The sequence below is a fragment of the Terrapene carolina genome, unplaced genomic scaffold, assembly GCF_002925995.2.
Source record: "Terrapene carolina triunguis isolate 2854851 unplaced genomic scaffold, T_m_triunguis-2.0 Scaffold84, whole genome shotgun sequence".
NCBI lineage: Eukaryota > Metazoa > Chordata > Testudines > Emydidae > Terrapene > Terrapene triunguis.
Genome location: NW_020664435.1, coordinates 43,483,053 through 43,504,049, shown reverse-complemented (window position 1 = coordinate 43,504,049; position 20,997 = coordinate 43,483,053). Strand labels below are relative to the sequence as shown.

The 20,997-nt window shown below is 42.4% G+C and overlaps 1 protein-coding gene across 1 annotated transcript in view; it reads left to right on the top strand.

The window, feature by feature from the left end:
- ABI1 (abl interactor 1) overlaps positions 1 to 20,997 on the top strand; it is a 94,114-nt gene that overhangs the window by 55,765 nt on the left and 17,352 nt on the right. Inside the window, exons 3-5 of the mRNA XM_026649432.1 lie at positions 4,872 to 5,048; positions 14,845 to 14,945; positions 18,398 to 18,538. Of these exons, the coding sequence (XP_026505217.1) occupies positions 4,872 to 5,048; positions 14,845 to 14,945; positions 18,398 to 18,538 (419 nt within the window). The remainder of the gene's footprint in view (positions 1 to 4,871; positions 5,049 to 14,844; positions 14,946 to 18,397; positions 18,539 to 20,997) is intronic.

The window sequence follows — 20,997 nt, the reverse complement described above, 5'->3', positions numbered from 1 at the left end:
CAGCAAGGATTTCACTGTTAAGCCACTGTTAATATGGTCGCCTGCCATATTTACTATTCTTTCTACACATCGGGATGGTTTGTTCCTGCAACCTCAATAAGGATTCTTTAAAATACAGCCAGCTCTCCTGGACTCCTTTCCCCCTCATGTTGTTCTCCCAGGGGATCCTGCCTATCAGTTCCCTGAGGGAGTCAGTCTGCTTTTCTGAAGTCCCGGGTCCGTATTCTGCTGCTCTTTTCTTCCTTGTGTCAGGATCCTGAACTCGACCATCTCATGGTCACTGCCTCCCAGGTTCCCTTCCACTTTTGCTTCCCCTACTAATTCTTCCCGGTTTGTAAGCAGTAGGTCAAGAAGAACTCTGCCCCTAGTTGGTTCCTCCAGCACTTGCACCCGGAAATTGTCCCCTACACTTTCCAAAAACTTCCTGGATTGTCTGTGCACCGCTGTATTGTTCTCCCAGCAGATACCAGGGTGATTGAAGTCTCCCATGAGAACCAGGGCTTGCGATCTAGTAACTTCTGTTAATTGCTGGAAGAAAGCCCTCGTCCACCTCATCCCCCTGGTCTGGTGGTCTATAGCAGACTCCCACCATGACATCACCCTTGTTGCTCACACTTCTAAACTTAATCCAGAGACTCTCAGGTTTTTCTGCAGTTTCATACCAGAGCTCTGAGCAGTCATACTGCTCTCTTACATACAATGCAACCCCCTGACCTTTTCTGCCCTGCCTGTCCTTCCTGAACAGTTTATATCCATCCATGACAGTACTCCAGTCATGTGAGTTATCCCACCAAGTTATTCTGTTATTCCAATCACATCATAGTTCCTTGACTGTGCCCGGACTTCCAGTTCTCCCTGCTTGTTTCCCAGGCTTCTTATATTTGTGTATAGGCACTTAAGATAACTTGCTGATCGTCCCGCTTTCTCAGTATGAGACAGGAGTTCTCCCCTCTTGCGCTCTCCTGCTCATGCTTCCTCCAGGTATCCCATTTCCCCACTTACCTCAGGGCTTTGGTCTCCTTCCCCCGGTGAACTATGCCCATGAGTGATCCACACGCTGCCTGTTTACACTGTCTGGGGGAACCCACCTCAGCGACCGCTGCAAAATTTGCGGATCTTTTAAGTCTCGTACTTCCACATTCACATATTCAAGGGCCACAGGCGTTTCCTCCGCTTCATGGTAGGACAGGAACACTACCAGTTCACTGTCCTCTCGTTTTGGCCTCTTGATGGCACCCAGAGTCTTCACAAAGTGTATGTCTGTGGTTGCGGCCTACCTCAGGCATCCAGGGGTCCAGATTTTTCCCTACCTCGATGACTGGCTGGTCAAAGGCAGCTCCAGATCACAGGTACAGAACCATGTAACACTCCTCCTGTCCACATGCACCACACTGGGGCTGCTGGTTAACAGCACCAAATCCACAAAGCCCACCACTTACCGGGCGTCTGAAACTCTTGGCAGATCGGCTGAGCCAGGACTTCTCCTCTTAGCACGAATGGTCGCTGCACCCGGAGGTGGTGCACAGTATTTTCCAAATGTGGGGCACCCCTCAAGTGGACCCCTTCGCAACCAGCCAGAACTGCTGGTGTGCTCGTTTCTGCTCCAGGGGAGGGCTGGGCGTGATCTCTGATGCCTTCCTTCTGTTCTGGTTGGATCAGCTTTTGTATGCCTTTTCCCCCTATTCCACTGATTGGCAAGGTCTTGGAAAAGATCAAGACGGACAGAACTCGCGTCCTTGTGATCGCCCTGGCGTGGCCCAGACTGCACTGGGACTCTCATGAGCTTGGCAGTCACCCCCCCCCCTGGCCATTGTCAACCCGCCAGACCTTCTCTCTCAGGACCAAGGTCGTCACCTCCACCCCAACTTAGCAGCCCTCCACCTCACGGCGTGGTTGCTCAATGGTTAGGCCAAGAGGAGAGGACTTGCTGGGAGAGAGTCCAGCGCATCCTCTTGGAGAGCTGGAGGCCCTCCATGTGTCAGGCCTACCTGACAAAATGGTCTCGGTTTTCCCGGTGGACCACTGATCGGGGCGTCTTGCCAGTGGCTGCTCCGATCCAGTTTATACTGGATTACCTCCTTCATTTCAGAGCCCGGGGCCTAGCGCCCTCGTCTGTCAAGGTGCATCTGGCAGCCATGTCGGCCTTCCACCTGCCAGTACAGGGCCACACTATATTCTCTCATGCCATGACCGGTCGATTCCTTAAGGGCTTGGATCGCCTCTTTTCTTATGTTAGATCCCCGGTCCCTCAGTGGGACCTCAATGTCGTGCTGGCCAGGCTAACAGGGCCTCCATTTGAGCCACTTGGTACATGCTCCTGGTCCCATGTCTCATGGAAAGTAGCCTTGTGGTGATCACGTCTGCTAGAAGGGTCTCGGAGCTCCGGGCCCTGACCTCTGAACACGGTATTCCATAAGGATAAGGTCCAGCTCTGCCCACACCCTTCTTTCCTCCCTAAGGTGGTCTCCGCCTGTCATATGGGCCAGGACATTTTCCTGCCGGTGCTCTGTCCCAAGCCCCACGAGTCAGTGAGGAGCACCGCCTTCACATGCTAGATGTGAGACGGGCTCTGGCCTTTTACCTGGAACGTACAGAACTGTTCAGTAAGTCTTCGCAACTGTTCATCGCTACTGCCATGCGCATGAAAGGTCGGCCATTTCCACTCAGCGGCTCTCCAACTGGATCACTTCATGTATCTGTACTTGTTATGACCTGACGGGGGTTCCCCCGCCGCCGATTGTGAGGGTGCACTCGACCAGGGTGCAAGCCTTTCAGGCTCATGTCCCTATTCAGAACATTTGTAGGGCTGCCCACATGGTCATCGGTCCACATGTTCACCTCGTATTATGCAATCGTCTCCCAAACTAGGGAGGACGCTGGGTTTGGCAAGGCAGTGCTCCGTCCTGAGTGTCTGAACTCCTATCCACCTCCAGCAGATATAGTTTGGAATCACCTATTGTGGAATGCACATGAGCAATCACTCGAAAAAAAGTTACCTTTTCCATAACTGGTGTTCTTCGAGATGTATTGCTCATGTCCATTCCACATCCCGCCCTCCTTCCCCTCTGTCAGAGTTGTCTGGCAAGAAGGAACTGAGGGTGGGGGGAGCACGCAGCACCCCTTATAACATGCCATAGCAGCGCCACTCCAGCGGTCGCTGGGGTGCTCCCCTATGGTTATTGCTAAGGGAAAAACTTCCGGCACCAGTGCACGTGGCGAGCGCATACACCTATTGTGGAATGGACATGAGCAACACATCTTTAAGAATGCCAGTTATGGAAAAGGTAACTGTCTTTTGCAAACTATTATTCAGTCTGAGGCTATGAAAACAAGCCCGCTAGACTTTGCTTCTTTTAAGTTCCTCCTCCACTAGTTTGCGATTTTTAATAGGGTATAGAAACTGCTGTGAAAGGTTTTTATTCCTTCTACTTTAACTCCAAAGAGCTCAAGATGATTTAAGCACATACTAGAATTCAATTGACTAAATCCGTTCTTCTGTTGCAAGCATTTGAAAATCACCTCTGTATGCTTAGTCAGCAAAGAGTTAAGGTAAGTCTGCAATATTAAAAAAACAACAAAAAACAAAACAAAAAAACAACAACCTTGGTGTGTGCTCTGAAACTTGGCAATGGTGGGAGGGTTTCAGCGCTCAAGCTTCAGCCCAAGCAGGAATGTCTACACTGCTATTTTTAGCCCTGTAGCACAATCCTGAGTGAACTGACCCGGGCTCTGACACCCACTTCTGTGGGGGAAGTGTTGTTTTTTGTTTTACAATGTAAATGTACCCGTGTTTTCTTAAGATCTGTTGACCTCCTGGGTGCTTGTGTTGGGCATGATTAGATGGTGAAAAATTGCTTTTGAATACAAACTAATTTTATGATTCATCTGGGTGCTTGTTTCCACTTTACTAAAAGTCTATGCAGCCCAATATTGGTTTTGATTGGGGCAGATGGCTGTTTCCAGAGACTGATCCAAACAAGTACTGACAGACCAGGATCTTCTTGCTCTTTTTCACTCTCTCTCTCCTGGGTTCTGATTGTTGGTCTATATCCTTGGCCTTTTAATTTGGTTCCCTCAGCTAGGAGTTAAACAATGCCCAACTTATGTGCAGAGAGGCTTGTTTTATGCCATCAAAATTAGTTTGCTCCTTCAGATTGCAGGGTCAGGGTCCCCTAGTCTGTACTGCCCCTACTTATTTGGTCCTTGCCCTCTAAATTGGCAGAGCACAGTACAGGTGTAACCCTTTCCCCCCCCACCCCTTGGAAGTTAATTCCAGGGGTTGGATCCACCAAACCAAATCTCCATTCTGAGTAGAGATTGATGCCCTATTTAAGGCATACAATAGACAGTGTGAAGCTTTGGATCCATTTTCTTTGGTAAAGACAAAATTTGGAGCAGGCACAGAAGGTAGCTAAAACATTAGTGGCAAGGAAACTGTCTTTCTAGTGTAGTAAGTGGGTGGCTTGTGTGTTGGTGGCTTGGGGCAAGTCACTTAATCTTTGTCTTGGTTTCTCATCTGTAAAAATGGAATAACTGATCACTAATGTCAATTATAAGGGTGTTGAGGGTGGTTAATCCAGTAATATCTATAAGGTATGTTTGAAAAAATCAAATATTTTATAATAGATCACTTTACTACTGTTCTTACTTGGAACTGCATTGTTATTCCGCAGAGTGTAATTATTTTATTTTTAGAACAAAGATCTTGTTTATTACTCTAAATTTTGTTTGCAAACTTTTCCTTATTTTAGTGAGGTTAATAAAGTAGTTTGTTTCAAGTGCTATTAATTTAATAATTCAGATTAATTGATTTTGACTTGAATGTTTAGGCATGTCTTTAAATAAAATATCCTTTTCTGTTTTAAACTTAGACTGTGGACATCCATAAAGAGAAAGTGGCTCGCAGAGAGATAGGTATTTTGACAACCAATAAGAACACATCAAGAACTCATAAAATTATAGCGCCGGCGAACATGGAGCGCCCTGTAAGGTACATTCGAAAACCTATCGACTATACCGTGCTGGATGATGTCGGCCATGGTGTAAAGGTGAGAATCCATGTAAAGTTTGAAGACCTATTTGAACTGAATACGGTGGGAATTTTAGTTGAGATTAAAATACTTAGTGGTTGGTGCTGCTGTGAGGAGTGAGGGGTTGATACAAACGTACCCAGGAGCAGCACAGGCGCAAAGTGAGATTTTTATGTTGAGGTCTTGAGCAATTTCTGCTTATAAACTTGTGACTGCCTGAAGTAACCACAAACCAGGAAACAATGGCTCACGATTCTGATAATTGTTATTTCATAACAATGCAATTGCACTAATGACTCGTTAGAAAAAGGGACATGACTGAAAAACATTCCTTAGTTTAAAAAAGTGCTGCAAAAGCCCCTTTTATCCCTTTCTTCTCCTACACTCCCACTTTAGTTTAAATTAAAAAAAAAAAAAAAAGTTTAGGTCATGGGCAAACTTGATGGCTGGAGACTTCATTAGGGAGAGATTTTTTTAAAGGCACGAAGGGCAGCCCCCATTGAAAAATCAGTGGGAGTTGACACTTCGCTTTTCATTTGTCCATTTGGAAATCTTCCTCCATGTATACAAGTGCCTTGACCAAACACAACTTTTTTGGGTACAACAGATGGCCGCAGGACAGTTAGGTAAGACTAATCAACATGGTATCTTTTGCCACCTGGGAATCTTTCCTTGTCTGGTAATAGCAGGTTTTATTTTTCCTTAGCTGACATGATAGTACATTCAGTTAATTGCAGTCTTCCCCCGACTTTCCTTCAAAAGCTTTTATTCAGGACCTTGTATCCAAATAAGGATTTGTGTGTGCTAGTCAGTCAGGAAAGCAGCTGCATCAATCTTGAAGTGCCTTTCTATAGTGCTCAGCTCTAAGGACTAGATCCTTGTCTGTGGCAGAGAAGCAATCACCGCAGGTGGAGGGAAATGAAGAGGTGCCAAGGTGTCCTTGGCATTTCAGTGATCCTGGGGTTGCTTAGCAGCGGCTAAGCACAGTGAAGAAGGCTGCTTTAACCTGTGACAGCTGTCACCAGCCTCAGGGCATAGGAGCTGTTAGGGGGCCCTGTAGTGCCTGAGGATCTCACTACACAGCAGAGAACCTCTGAGGGGATGTCTACACTGCAATTAAAAACCTGCGAGCTGGCCCATGCCAGCTGACTCGGAGTCGCAGGGCTCGGGCTAAGGGACTGTTGAATTGCCGTGTAGATGTTCAGACATGGGCTGGAACCTGGGTTGTAGGACCCTGTGAGGTGGGAGGGTCCTAGAGCTTGGGCTGTAACCTGAGTCTGAACATCTACACCACAATTAAACAGTCCCTGAACCTGAGCCCCGAGAGTTGGCCCGGGCCAGCTGTGGGTGTTGAATTGCAGTGTAGTCGTACCCTGTGAGCAAGATCCACTGGGCTTAGAGCTGCTCTATATTGGTACAGTGATGCAAAGCAGATGAAACGTACAGTGTTGGAACATAAGAGCAACGATGCAAAGGAATCCATTTGACCTCCATAGAAGTTAGTCACTTTTCATTTAGGGCCCCTTGCATATGAGAGAAGGTAGCTTGAGTCAGTAGAGAAGTGTCAGAATCCATGTTTCCAATGCCAGCTCTCAGTTCACCGTTTAGATACCAGAGTGATAGACTATCTAGAAGACCATAAAATAGACTAATCAATTAGCCGCTGCTGCATTATTGCGGGGTGCATGTCCTCGAGCCTCATAAGCTAAATGTTTGGTTTAGACTCCAGTGCTGTTACATCGTAATAGCAGCTTTCTCCAATTTGTACACTTTTTTTATTTTAGCATGTCTATTTTAATAACATGTTCAACTTCAGTTAGGAAAAAAAATAGCCTGCCCTTTCGAACTGATAATCTTCTGTTTGCTGGGAAATGGCCTTTTTCTAAAAGGCTCTTTGCAATTTTATACAAGTTTCAATGGTAGCTTTTGCCATCTGCCAACTAATTAACCTCATTATGGAAAATTGACTTTACTAGAAACCATTCCAAAGAAGAAACCTGAAGTTTAGTGGCCTTGATTTGTAGTGTACTATGTTAACTATATCTTACTTTTGTTTCTTCACTGTGTGATTGGCCTACTGCCATGCTATCAATTCTGCTATAGGCGATGGGACAATGGCTGTGTGAAAAGATGATGCCCTTGTCTCTACCACATGGATTCATTATGCAAATACCATAATTGCCAGGTAAACCTTACACACCTGCTATTGGAAATGGCATCCATAGCCTTCCACTCTATAAACATAGACCTCAACCCAGCCACTTCAGTAGCTGTATGTATGTCACCCAGAGAGACTGCTATTAATCATAGACACCTAACTGGTATATCACACTGTCTCTTAGGATGTGGTACTGATTGTAGCTGTAAAGGAGGTTGCTTGTTCTGCCTTCAGTCTTAGATATAAAGAGGATAGATGGCTCAGTGCAAAAAGCTTTCCACTTCTGGGTCCCAGTTCAGATTTCTACTTGAAATTAAATTGACAGCCTCAGATCACTTCCCAGTCAGCAGGAGTTCGCATAGTCAAATGGCCATTGATATTTGACATTGTTAATATTTATTTGTTGTTAAAAGCTAGAAAGGCTCTGTGTTGGGAGCTCAAGTTATGTCTCAAACCTAACCAGAGTGGTTCTGTCAAATTGGGGCTGACATGGTTAGTGGCAGGAATGGAAAAAGCTGCATTGCAAATTCTTCAGCATACCTGTGACAGGGCGTGACTCACCGCTGCGGCGCTTCCTGCTGGCCTTTCAGGGAACTAGCTTTTCCAGCCTCCGGAGCGCCCTCTGCAGGCTGATGCCCTGCTTGCCGCTGGCCCCCATGTCTCTCCCAGACCCCAATGCCCCTTTGCCTAGGAGTTCTGCCCCCTGGCAGTATCCCCACAACTTGGGGTCTCCCCTCCTCGGGGAACCCCCAACTCTCTATCCCCCACCTTGCCTCAGTCTATGGCTGACAGTCACTATCTAGCCCCCGCTCACTGGGACGGACTGCAGCGTACAAGCCATTCATCATCGTCATGGAGAGTTTGGACCTGCTGCCTTTGCCTCCTGTGGGCTGCCCCTCTGCAATCCCAGTACCTTTCCGGCCTTTATCAAGGCCTGCAGCCTGGGGAGTTTCCAGGCTGGAGCTCCCCAGCTCCTCTCGCCTTTCCCTAGCCCTGCTACACTCCAGGTACCTTGCTCAGCTTGCAGCAGCCAGGCCCGTCTCCCTCAACAGCTAGAGACTCTTGAGCTCCGGCTAGCAGCCCTTTTATAGGGCCAGCTGTGGCCTGATTGGGGAAGCAGCCTTAGCTGGGGCCATGCCCCAACCATCCTTTCCCCAGCCACAGCCCTCTCCAGGGCTGTTTTTAACCCCTCCCGGCAGGAGCGGGGTGACTACCTTGCTACAATACCCAATATGTGGATAAAGAGGCTATCAGACTTTACTGCTGCCAACCCTATACTCTTGACCACAAATTCACCCAGGTTAAAGTATTGATGGAAACTGTCTAGGGCCTTGGAGGTAGCATGATTTCCTGACAAAACCAGAAATTGTAGTTCTAATCCCAGCTCACCCACAGATTGACCAGCTGTAAATTTGCCCTGTTCATACATTGTCTTTTTCCTCAATAAAATGGGGCATAATATTTACAAACGAGGTAACTATTGCGTAAGTGTTAACTAATGTTCAAACAGTGCAACAACATCCTTTATAAGGGCTAAGTTATCACTGTTTGTGTGACTTCATTTTGTTTTGGTGGCGGTAGGAACAAAATGGGGAGATGGTAAGGAAAACATGAGAGGCCACCAGAATAAATGTGGAACCATAGCCTGTACAGTTATGACTTCTAATGTCTGTGTGAAAATATTTTTAAATATATTTAAATGCCTTAAAAATTATTTCAAAAGTATATTGCAATGAGCAATACCAGAACTGTTTATTAAACAAAACATAAATTCAAATTGACTCTCATTTATTCAATTTAAAAAAATGATAGAAACGAAGCTGGTACTGGAACTACTCAAATACTCCTCTCTCCCAAAGTATTTGTTCCTGAATTCCCTTCCCTAATGGGACAAAAGTTTCTCACACTTTATTTTGAGTCTCACCCTGGGAATAGGGAGTGGATCATCATGCAGAAGGAGAGAAGCAAAAGCAGGAACATGTATGGAGGGGCATGAGGAAGGGCTCTGCTCTGTGTATTTCTCCCTCCCTCTGAGTCCACGAGATCAGCAGCTGTTGTGTGGTTGATGCTCTGCTGATGGGGGAGGGAGAAGATAGGCAGCAGCTGTTCTCCATAGTATATTTCCCTCCTGCTGGGGAAATCACTGTGGGAGTTGATGATGTTTCTAGTAGTAGAAACTGCCCTCCACAGTTTCTATGTACCAAAAGGCTACACTACCATTGTAGGGAGTTAGTCAGCGGCAGCCCAGATCCTTAAGGAACCTGGGTGCTGTGTGGGATCCAGAGTCCACAGTTAGCACACAGGGACAGGCCACCCCTAAAATGGCCCAGGATCTACCTAATTATACTCTTACTGGCTTGTGGGTCTGAGAGTTTTTCAGGCTGTCTCCATATCTCTACTCCACAATGCTCAAACCTCTCCCTTTGGAGGGGGCAGTGCTTAGTATTCTGTTCCAGTTGTAGGATTTTTCCTGGGATGGGAACAGTGAGCCCAGGGATACCATAAGTTTGGTTTTGATGCATCATATGTGGGCAGTGGATTTTTTTTTTAAAACGGTTGCACTTGTGATTAGACTTAACATGGCTCACTTCCCTTTTCATTGAACAAACATTGTGTAAATGGCTGCAAGAAATAATGTACACACAAGCAGATTTTGCCAGTCTGTTAGATACTAAATAGTCACTCAGCGACCATTCTCTGGGGATGAGGACAGGGGGACACAACTGAAGTCATTCCCTCCTCAACCCCATGTAAATCAGAACCTATCATGACATGAAATGCTGCTTTAATGTATGAAGACTCTGGCTTAGTAACTTAAAAAAAATTAGACACAAGCTAATTTAACCATTCTTCCATTCTCTTCCTTTTGTTTTGTGAAGGAAAAAATAGGTCAAATGCTGTTATCCATACAGAAAATCCAGGGCTTAAAGAATGTTGCTGAAAAGAATTATGCCTGTCTAGCAGCCCTGCTAGAATTTTAAAATATTCTGTGTGAAAAATGAAAGGCAGGTAGAATTGGGGCTATCAGGGTGTCTCAGTCCACCTGATTGTAAAATGAAGGTTAAAGCAGAAATGGAAATGATTTCTTATGCTAAATGTAGATAATGTGTTTAACACTCACTAAATGAATTGTCCAGTAGTTACAATTGATTGAGTTTATTGTATGAAACTAGTAATTATTTTTTAAAAATTACAGGAAGACTGAGCACCTTAAGTGGACACTTTGGAAGAATTTTAAAATCTCCTAGATATGAGGCACTTGTGACAAGGTGAAGATTGATTAATCAGTCATGGACCCAAGAAAGATGCAGGGGATAGGGAAAGGAGAAAATTTAAACTGGAGATGGAGGCTCCAAATCCCATAGTACTTAAATATGAGAAGTGGGTTTGATTTTCAACATCTATGAATGCTTGCCATGTACCAGCTTAGTCACTTATATTCTTCATGTTTATATCTACCACATAAAACAGAACAAAAGGCAAGACTATGAGGAAAAGATTTCTGTGCACTTGCTGTTTTTCTCCCCTGTAGGGAAAGGCCTTTTATGTTGGATCCAGCTGAGCATTAACTATTTTTGTAGAGACTTATTAGAAAGATTTAAATAGGCACTTCTACAAGCAGCCAATGATTTGGAGCCTGAGACTCTGAATTCTCCCTGTTCCTGGTATTGGTTAGTGTCAGACACTAGAACTTCGTGTCATTTTGCCAATTGCATTGCTGCCATGTTATTCAGAGGGTCACTATCAAACAATACATATTGCTGTAGGGTAAAGGACACTGAGGTTAAAAATAACCATGAGTATTGCCAACGCTGATAATTTTATCATGAGGCTCATGATAGCTGGTGCTTTAAGAAAAACACCAAATTTAACTTTAAGTGAGAATCTCCGCTTTAGATTTATTTTTTGTTAAGTTTCTAGAAAAAGTTCATTGTTGCAGAGAAAACCTTGGAAGCGTGAATCCTGAAAGACAAAACTAGAAGCTAATGTGCCTCCCTCCACCCCCCTCCCCCAAAAAACCCACCGCACCACCACCTTATTTTAAAAAAACCTATTGCTTTGTAAGCCAAGCTCTTGAGTTTTGGAGCCTGACTCATGATTTTGAATGCTTGGAGTCAGTGATACTGCAATGTTTAAAAAATATAAACGTAATGTAATGTTCCCCTAATAGAGAACCCTTCATCTGAGGATCTCAAGCCAAACATTTATTTTACATGTTTTACAAACATTTCAGAGACATAAAAGTTGAACATAATTCATAAACAAATTTTCTTTCTTGTGCTGCTAATAATAGCTTAGAGTAATAAAAAGGGAAAATCTAAAAAAGCTAACTGGATTTTTGTTTACTTGGACAACAAAAGTACTATCCCTTTTGTTCATCGTCTACATCTGCTTACATTTCACTTTCTGGTTACACGGCATTAACAGGAATCTGTAACTACTGGATTGCAAACAATATATGGCATATTGCTAATCTAAAAATTTCCATTAAAATAATAAAATATTATGGAATCTTTCTACTGATGTTTACTTTTGTAGAAGATTTGTTTTAGAGCCTATATTGGCCTGACATTGTCTCTTTGGGTCCCAGAACAGCCTGTGAGGCAAGAGCTAAGTATTATCCTCCATTTTACTTATAAGGAAACTAAGACACAAAGTGTGATTTGCTTAAAGTCCCAAAAGTTAGTGGCAGAACTGGAACTAAAAATCCCCAATTCCAGAATGCAGATCACATGTAGGAGTCAGGAAGAACCCTCTGGGTTGTTACACATATCTTTTTCTAGGTTCATCCCTGAGTTTTCAGGAGCCCAGTGAGAAGCAATGTGTGAGAGCCTGTTCATTATGCCTCAGTTCCCACCTACCAAGATAGCCCCTGGCTGCTTGTGACTCTTCTTTAATACCAATACCATATCATGTGATACTCCAAAATTGATCCAGGTACTCCACCAGAAAAATAGGGAGGGGATCCATGCGTACAACATGCTACTTAGGGAAGATTCAGAGGTCTGTAGAAGAAATGGATTCTTTGGCTGCAGAGGTTCCCCAAAATGTGTCTCAGGCTATACTTTTGCTGTTTTGGCATAGGGCTGATCCTGATATTCTCATTTGAGTAATAAGGAAAACAGCTAAAAATGGTTAGTTGAGTAGTCATCAAGAACAATCTTGGATTTTCTAGTGCAAATGACTGATTTATTGGTGAAAGGAACATCTAAGGTTAGCTAATCTGTAAGCTTTATTATTCCTGTATTCTTAGACAATGTGGCTACAATTTTTAGTGTTTGAAATAAAATGCAGCTCCCTGAATCACTGCTAGATGTCTGCATCCACTCTGCAGAGGAGGCGGAGCATGATGGAACAAAGTGGTGCGGGGGAAGAATCATTTATTTGTAGATAGTCCTGACCAAAAGAACTAAATGATCTGAGAAACCTGGATGAATGAGACCATGCTGGGAGACCTGGGGAGGGTGGGGGTGGGACTGAGATAAAAGGAGGGGTTAGGTGTTCTAGAGACCTGGGAGGAGTTCTGAGCTAAAATGCCATGCTTTCTCTTAAGTCTTCAGCTGGAAGGTTAGGATCTATGGCCTTCTTGATCTCTTAGCAGAATTCCTTGTTTTACACCATTGGCCTTAGCAACTGGAAAAATTAAAAAGGGAAGGAACATAGTAGATGGGGAGACAAAAGCAGATTCATTGCTAAAAGCTTTGTTTTCCAGGAAATTAATAGCTGTTATAAAAATATAGTGCTCGCGGATGATACCAGTCTGACAATCTTGGAGACTGAACTTCTGTATTCATCCATAGAACAGGTGCATCAGAGACGATAGTAGTATAAACATCCTTAGTCTGCCTCTTGCCAATAAAATTCAGTCTAGACTTAGAGTTGGAGGGACCCACTGTAGTTCCACTTCCTATATCTTGACTACTGCTGAAACTCTCAACAAGGATGCTAGATTTCTCATTATGTGGACAACTTTCCTTTAGGGATTGGTCAGAAAATGCCAAACTGCTTCCAAACAGCCAACAAAAGATAATGACTTTTTACCACTATCAGTATTGCTTCCCCCAGCCACTCAAAAATTGAGGCAGGTATCTTCTCCGCCCCCCCCCCCCCCCATAATTAAAAAAATACATTTTGTGTTCTTTTTGTTTTCTGATTTTTGAGCCTTTAGGATAACCTGAAGTCACATTTTTATGCTTTCCTTTGCAACCATGAGGGCTAGAAACATACTACTTTTTAAAACAAAAGCGGAGATCATCATCTGACTCCAAAAGTCAGAACTTCAAGACAAATACTAATTATTTTGATGCTGGCAATAAAATCATAAGAGCTGGCACTGCTGCATTACTGACCTGGGTTGGATTTCAAGCAGCAACCTAGAGCGGTGAAAGGCTCTGCTGCATATCCAGTCTGAGAATTTCCCTTCTTTGAATTCTTTTTTGCCATTCCGTGCAGCAGGTAGGACTTCTCCATTCTGGGTTCTATTCCCAAAGTACTGATGGTTTAATACATTCTGTAATGTGTGATAGAGATTGTATAGAGAATGTATGGTTTTGATACTTTATAACTATAAAATGTTCTTGGTCTTGGATTAGTGTTAACCAAACATTTTAAACTGGTGTTAGAAACTTAAGGCTGGCAAGAGGCATGTGTCCCTTTTGCTGGCCACGAGGATAATAAATGTAAGTTTCTTAAGTGTTTCATTTGGAGATGCCTATTAATTGTGATGTTTGTCCTGTGACTGCTTATGAGCTCATGAGGTCTTTAACAGCATACCTGGGATGCAATGTAAGTTGTTAGGGAAATGAATTACTGTTGTTGTTGTTTTTTTAAAGTTGTCCTATCAGTTGTGATAGATCTGCTATTAATTTCTGCTTTCCCCACCTTTTTTTTTTGCCAACGTTAAGTGGCTAAAAGCCAAGGTAAGAAGAATCATTTCTCATTTGACCCACAGTGCCTCATTGTATTGATAGTTGAGGCTGCAGAGCCATTAAAACTGAAAGCTAGAACTCTCCTATACTTCTCTCTGCTTTTCATAGGTTATTTAGGTTAAATAAGCTCTACTTCAGTGCAGATTTGCAACATTTAGCCTGGATGTGTTAATATATCCGTGATATATTGACATTTGCATTTATACATAGATACATTAATTTCTCTAACACATGTAGCGCTTTGCTCTGATTTGGTAGATGCCTTGATCCTATTGACTTACATTTTTTTTATAGGAGGTTTCCCAGACAATATGCTTGATTGTGCTAGTCAAATAGCTGAGCTAAATTGAGTGAGAAATTTTGAATGAAGACTGACAGTTTTGTAGAGTCAGCTTTAATTTTTTATTTAAAATATTCATAGTGGAACTGACACACAAATGGAATGTAATAGTAATTTAAAGAGGGAAAAGGAAGACCTTTTTTTGCATGAACTTGTCATCTGCTTAATTTTCAGATGTACTTCAGCTGTAAAATGACAGTTAAAAACAATATGAAACTTACGTTTAGGGTTTGTTTCCTTTTCCTGTTGTCTTCTCTAGTGTGTAGATAAAACCAGCTGTTCAATAGCTGTCTGGGAATCCTCACTTCCTATTCTTACATTAAAAAATAACTCTCAAAAGTAGAGGCATTTAAGTATAAAAATAAAATCATGTTCCCCTCATTTCAGCATGGAAATAACCAGCCTGCAAGAACTGGCACCTTGTCAAGGACAAATCCACCTACACAAAAACCACCAAGTCCTCCTATGTCAGGCCGGGGAACTCTGGGGTAAGAATGAGACTTTCATCCAGCCTCTATAAGAGAGAATTCTAATTGTGCAGATACCAATATTGTCTGGATAAGTGAGTATGTGAAGGCTCTGAGTACTCTCTGGGCTCTAGTGAGTTAGACATATCTCCTTTCCATACAAAACATTTGAAATGTTCTGATTTTTTTTTTTAAATGAAGCCCCTTTGAAAGAATATCTTTTCATGGCAGTATTTTTATATTACAGATTGAAGTGGCTGAGGTTTGTTTTCATTTCTTATAGTAATCAGGCAGAAATATTATTGCATATTTAATAAAAATGAATTTTGATTAAGGTTCTCATTTAAACTAACAAAGCAAAAGGATTTCAGTGTTAAGAATCTTATTTTGTTGCTAACTCACTCTTGATTCCTTGACAGAGGAGAGTTGTGAAAATGCATTCCATGCTTTGTGCAATATTTAAGGAAAATGTGTGTGGAGAGAAGTTAAGGATGTACTGGCAACACTAACTCTCATTTGTTTGCTCATTTGAATGAAAATTTTAATGTTTAATTGAGGGAACTGCACCCCCCAACACAACCACTTTCTACTTCAGCTTCTGTTTCACTGCTGTTTGACCTCCGTACATCAACAGATTATTATGAAATGGATTGAAATGGTGATACTTGAAAACACTGAGCATATAGAATGCAATTCTGTTTGGACTATTGTGTGAGGCCTTTTGGTTGAGATCTTAAACAGAAACTCCTGACTAGGGATGTTGCTGTTCACGGTCACCTGAATCTTTGCCTTTAACATGTAGGGTACGGTAGATGGAACGTGAGCGCTGGTGGGCTGGCACAGATTTAGCAGCTACGGATGAGTTAGTTTTCCAAGTTGGGGAGCTGAGTAATAGTGGGATTGGTTACAAGGCAGCTCACAGTGGGGATCGAGAGCCAGGCAAGAAAAGTGGGGGGGACTACAGCCCCCTTTAAGAGTGTTGCAGGGCTCTGGAAGCACTGAAGACTTTAATCCTGATGCAGCGCTTCAGTGCTGCACTGTCACTGTTTATATATCAAAATGTAATAATGTACTGTTTAGTTTAAAAAACAAAAACAAAACAAAAAAACCACTCTCTAGGGTTTGTTTGTTTGCTTGGAGTGGGTTATGGGAATGAGAATCTTGACCCACTGTTGATTAGTATTGCATAGGCTCCAGTTACCTGCTTGATTGATACCATCCCACCAGACAGTGTGCTGTATTTCAGCTGTGGGTACAGTGAAGTGTGCTGGGATCCTTCAGGAAACAGTGGATAAAGATCATGGGTGAAATCCTGGATATTGAGGGGAAGAGATGATTGGTTGGGGGATCGACCAAAATACACAGCAAGGATTACATCTTTTACATCTATCTTTCTTTTTGAGAGAGTGTTGTGTGCCCTCTTTTATCTTTTGGCATCAAAGTGCATGCATCTAGAATATTTTCTGCTACTTTACCTCAAGCATGCAAAAATATTGCCAGAAACCACAAAGACTGCTTCTTTTTCTTTCCATTTGAAAACTGTTCATAAAAATTTAAAATCAACACAAAATATGCAATTTTAGGAGTGTAACAGATTATGTTAGCAGCACACTTAAGAGTAGGCACTGCCACCTGGCCAGTTGCTGGGGCTTGTCCCTTTTAAGACAAAGGAATTCTGGGAAATGTAGTTGGGCCGGGGGAAGAGGAGAGTCCAAAGATCAGGTGATTGTGGGAGGGATCTATAAGGAGGAGTTTGAGCTCAGTATAACAGAGACCTGGAGGGAGCAGGAGGTCTAGGAGAACTAGGAAACAGCTTCTCCCAGGCAGAGTAGGAAAAGCTTAGAAGAAGTTGGACCAAGTAGAAAAAGCATCACAGGAAAAAATGAAGCAAGGATGTGATGGGAAATGAACAGCCACTGCCTGCTTAGGAGCCCTAAATTAGAATGTAGAATAGCAGGAGGGCTTGAGATCCTTTGCAGTTCCACCTGAAGGTAGTAGGTATTAACACCACATTGATAGAAAAAGGAATGACTGAGCTCTGTGAAAGGAACTACTGAGAGAGAATGTTCAGAGCCTTGAGAGCAGTGGAAAGACTACTTGCTTAACTGGATTCTGTCCATTAGCCAAGTCAGCTCCGAGGAACTGGAGTAGGGGGAATTATATATGCAGATTATATAAGAGAGTCATAATAAAACAAAGCTATAGAAACATGGGCTACTCCATTTCCTCCCCACATTTTGTCCAGAAGTGGAATACCCATTGTTAACATCCTATTTTTTTTTTTTTTTTAAATTGTGAGGTTATTCCTATTGGAAGTCTGTGTAAAACTTCAGTGAAGTCTTTTTACTTTGCAGTTTCAATCATATTTGTGTTCTAGTTGATTAAGATGCACACAGTACTTTCATTTTCTGATGATTGATCTTTCTGACACAACAGAAGCCCAATGGCAGCTCATATTTTAAAACTTTCTCTAGTTCTGTGTATGATAGAAACTCACTGATTCACAAATCCCCAAATCCATACAAACAACTGGGTTATTGTTTATCAGGAATGGTTTTAGTAATAGTGAGGTCTAGTGCTCCTGAGACATTTTGTAAGAATTCTAAGTGTAACACAATATGTTCACTAGGATAATATAAAGTAACTTAATTAAAACTAACTACAGCAGATTACTGAATATATCATAATTTTTGTGATGCATTGGCCTTGCTTTTTTTGTCTTGCTTACCAAATTCAGAACCTTGCAATGGGCCCCCTAATAATTAGTAAGGTTCTACTATATTGCTGAGTCATTGAATTAATATAATGTATGTTTAAGTGGTAATCTAACAAGAAGCAGCACAAATGATTAAAGATGTTCATAGTCTCCCATTTCCTCCCCATCTGTGAGCTCCCTCAAAAAAGGGAACAGGGACTCCAAACATGCTCCTGGTGTGAGAATGTGAATACCTTTTAGCAAAATAATTTTTAGGACATTTGTACCTCCCTCAAAATGTTCTATGTAAACATTATCTTAACTACTGTTGAAGGGCACTACTGTAATAGATAAGTGTGCATTGCATAGCATGTGCATATAGTTGTTTGTAATCTGAAGAGTGTTTTGTGGCCATGTGTTTGATGTTTTTGTTTTTAAATTAGCTTTTAGCTTAAGGGAACATACAGCTTGGCCTTAACTGTATGAAAGCATTTTCAAAAGAATTTTTTTCAGTAGGTTTTATTTCATATATTGCCTAGACACTGAAATTTCCCTTTAACCTTTTAAAATACAATTTGTCCTGGAAAGGTGACTAAAATTAGTCCCTTTAACATGTTAAGAATGAAACACCTATTTAATTTGCCACTTTCAGAGATGGTTTCTGTATGGTAACGTTGGGTCACTGTGCAGTGATCTTAAGTGAAGGTTTAGGAAAACAAATGGTTTCATTACTTTAATTAAGCTTTTTCTCTCCTCCAACCCACTTTCATTTGACTAGACGAAATACTCCTTACAAAACCTTGGAGCCAGTTAAACCTCCAACTGTTCCTAATGATTACATGACCAGTCCTGCCAGACTTGGAAGCCAACACAGTCCAGGAAGAACAGCTTCCTTAAACCAGAGACCAAGAACACACAGGTAGAGTACATTGCTTCTAATTCTATAGTTGTGTCTTGACTGGCATGCTGACACTCACCAGCATTGCAGCAAAGCTTTATGCCTGGCTTCTTCTAAGGTGGATGGAGAAGACAGATGTAGTTTAAATACCTTAGATTCTTCTTTATACATGGTGCTGTCTGGATTTGGTACCTCTAGATCTGTTAACTTCACTTGCATCTGTATCAATTTTTCAAATTTAATGCTAAAGAAGCTTTGTTTGTTTGTTTATATGTACATACACACACAGAGCTTTGAATGCACGACTTATTTTCTATTGTTTTTTGCCTCATCAGAATAGGCAAAATTTCAGAAATTATTGGAATGAATAGAGAGATGGAATATCTGTCAGACTATTTAACTTATTTCCGACTTTAGGCCGGAATAGGTGTACAGGTAAGTGCTTTCACTGCTGCTAATTGTATAGGGAAGCCGTTCCTGATTAGAAAATACTTTAATGAAGTTTGCCTGTCAGAAGTGTGGTTTGCTTTTATTGTTCAGAGAAAAATTCTGCTTGTGACATGGTAGATTGACCGTATTGGAAGCTAAAATTTATCCACAGAACCAGTTCAGCAGTGCCAGTCAGCTTCCACATACTGAGGCACATTGGCAGAACAGTACTTTCTCTGGGGAGATCATCTCTTGGGATGAGAGAGTAGTGCTGTCTCTATACCTATTGACTATTTGTCCTTTAAATCTGTTTGTTTGAGGCTTCAATACAGTCTCTGGTCAAACGTCAAGAAATAAATTGACAATGGCTACCTGAATACAGACAGGATTTAGACAGTGGTTTATTGTCCCAGGGATAGATATGATGTGATTGGTGCGAGTCATTGAAACAATCTGTGATGTTTAAATGTTTAATAGCATAATGGCAGTTCTGGGGTTCAGGGAGTCCTTATGGATTTTGGGAAAACATGTTAACTTCATCTTTGAGCAGCTTTCTGTCAGTTGAACAATATTGTCAGATTAAAGTATTTTATAAACCAGGATGCAATCTGTTTAATTGGCAGCCATACAATCTCCCTTTTTTTTGTCTGACAAGATCTTCTTTGTAGTTAAACTTCAGCATACAGAACACCAATATTGAAGGAATTATCTTGGCTCCCAGTTCAGATCACTGATTTTCTCTTTTGATAGTAAAGTTATTGTCTTAAGATATTTTTTGAATGATCTGTGCCCGACTCCTTGCTAGCAATTTATATATGGTTGCACAGAAATGGTAAATAAAGTGTGTTGAGTGCTACTATATTTTTATTAGGATGGATATGTAGAAATGGCTTTTTAGTTACAGGGCACCATATCTGTTTAATTCTCTGTTGAAACTTTGTAAATACAAGTCTTGGCTAAAGGCATATTTATTTAATTTGTCCTTGGATTCTTACTCTGTCCCCTAGTTTCCATTTGGTTGAAAAATATGTAATGACCTCCAAGATGTCTGCATGGAAAAAGTTATCAAAATTATTATTATTGCTCTCACTGGCTAGTGGCTGGGCTAGTTGCAGTAGAATTGTTAATGACTCAAAATAAACTTGAACACAAGTATTCATTTAGCAAAAGGAGACTTCTTCAGCATTATAGCACACATCACTGGAATTAAAAATAGGTTATGCTTGAACCCTTTTCACACCCAATTTATCATTACAGTAACTCCTCACTTAAAGTCGGCCCGGTTCATAGAGATCATAGAATATCAGGGTTGGAAGGGACCTCAGGAGATCTAGTCCAACCCCCTGCTCAAAGCAGGACCAATCCCCAATTAAATCATCCAACAGATTTTTGCCCCATATCCCTAAGTGGCCCCCTCAAGGATTGAACTCACAACCCTGGGTTTAGCAAGCCAATGCTCAAACCACTGAGCTATCCCTCCCCAATGTAACCTCCCTGGTGTTATGTTGCTGATCAATTAGGTAACGTGCTCGTTTAATGTTGCGCAATGCTCCCTTATGTTTGGCAGCTGCCTGCTTTGTCCACTGCGTGCAGGAAGAGCAGACCGTTGCAGCTAGCTGGTAGGGGCTTGGAACCAGGGTGGAGCGGCAGCCCCCCTATCAGCTCCCCACTCCCCTAAGTTCCCTGTGCAGCAGCTGCCCAGCAGGCTATCAGTTGCCGGCAGTTCAGCTGTCCCTCCCCCCACTGCCATGTGCTGCTCCTGCCTTCTGCCTTGGAGCTGCTCCCCGGAGCTTCCTGCTTGCTGTGGAGGGGAGGGGGGAAGAAGGGGGCTAATGTCAGGGTGTCCTCCTGCCCCTGCTTATCCCTTCTCTATATAGAGCAGGGGGGAGACACAACAGGGCTCAGGACCGAGAAAGCTGGCCGCAGCTGCTGTCTCAACTTCCTGATCTTTTTAAAGGCAATGTACTTAGTGTGGTGTCAGCATACTTAAAGGGGCAATGCACATCTCTCTCTCTCTCTCTCTCTCTCTCTCTCTCTCTCTCTCTCTCTCT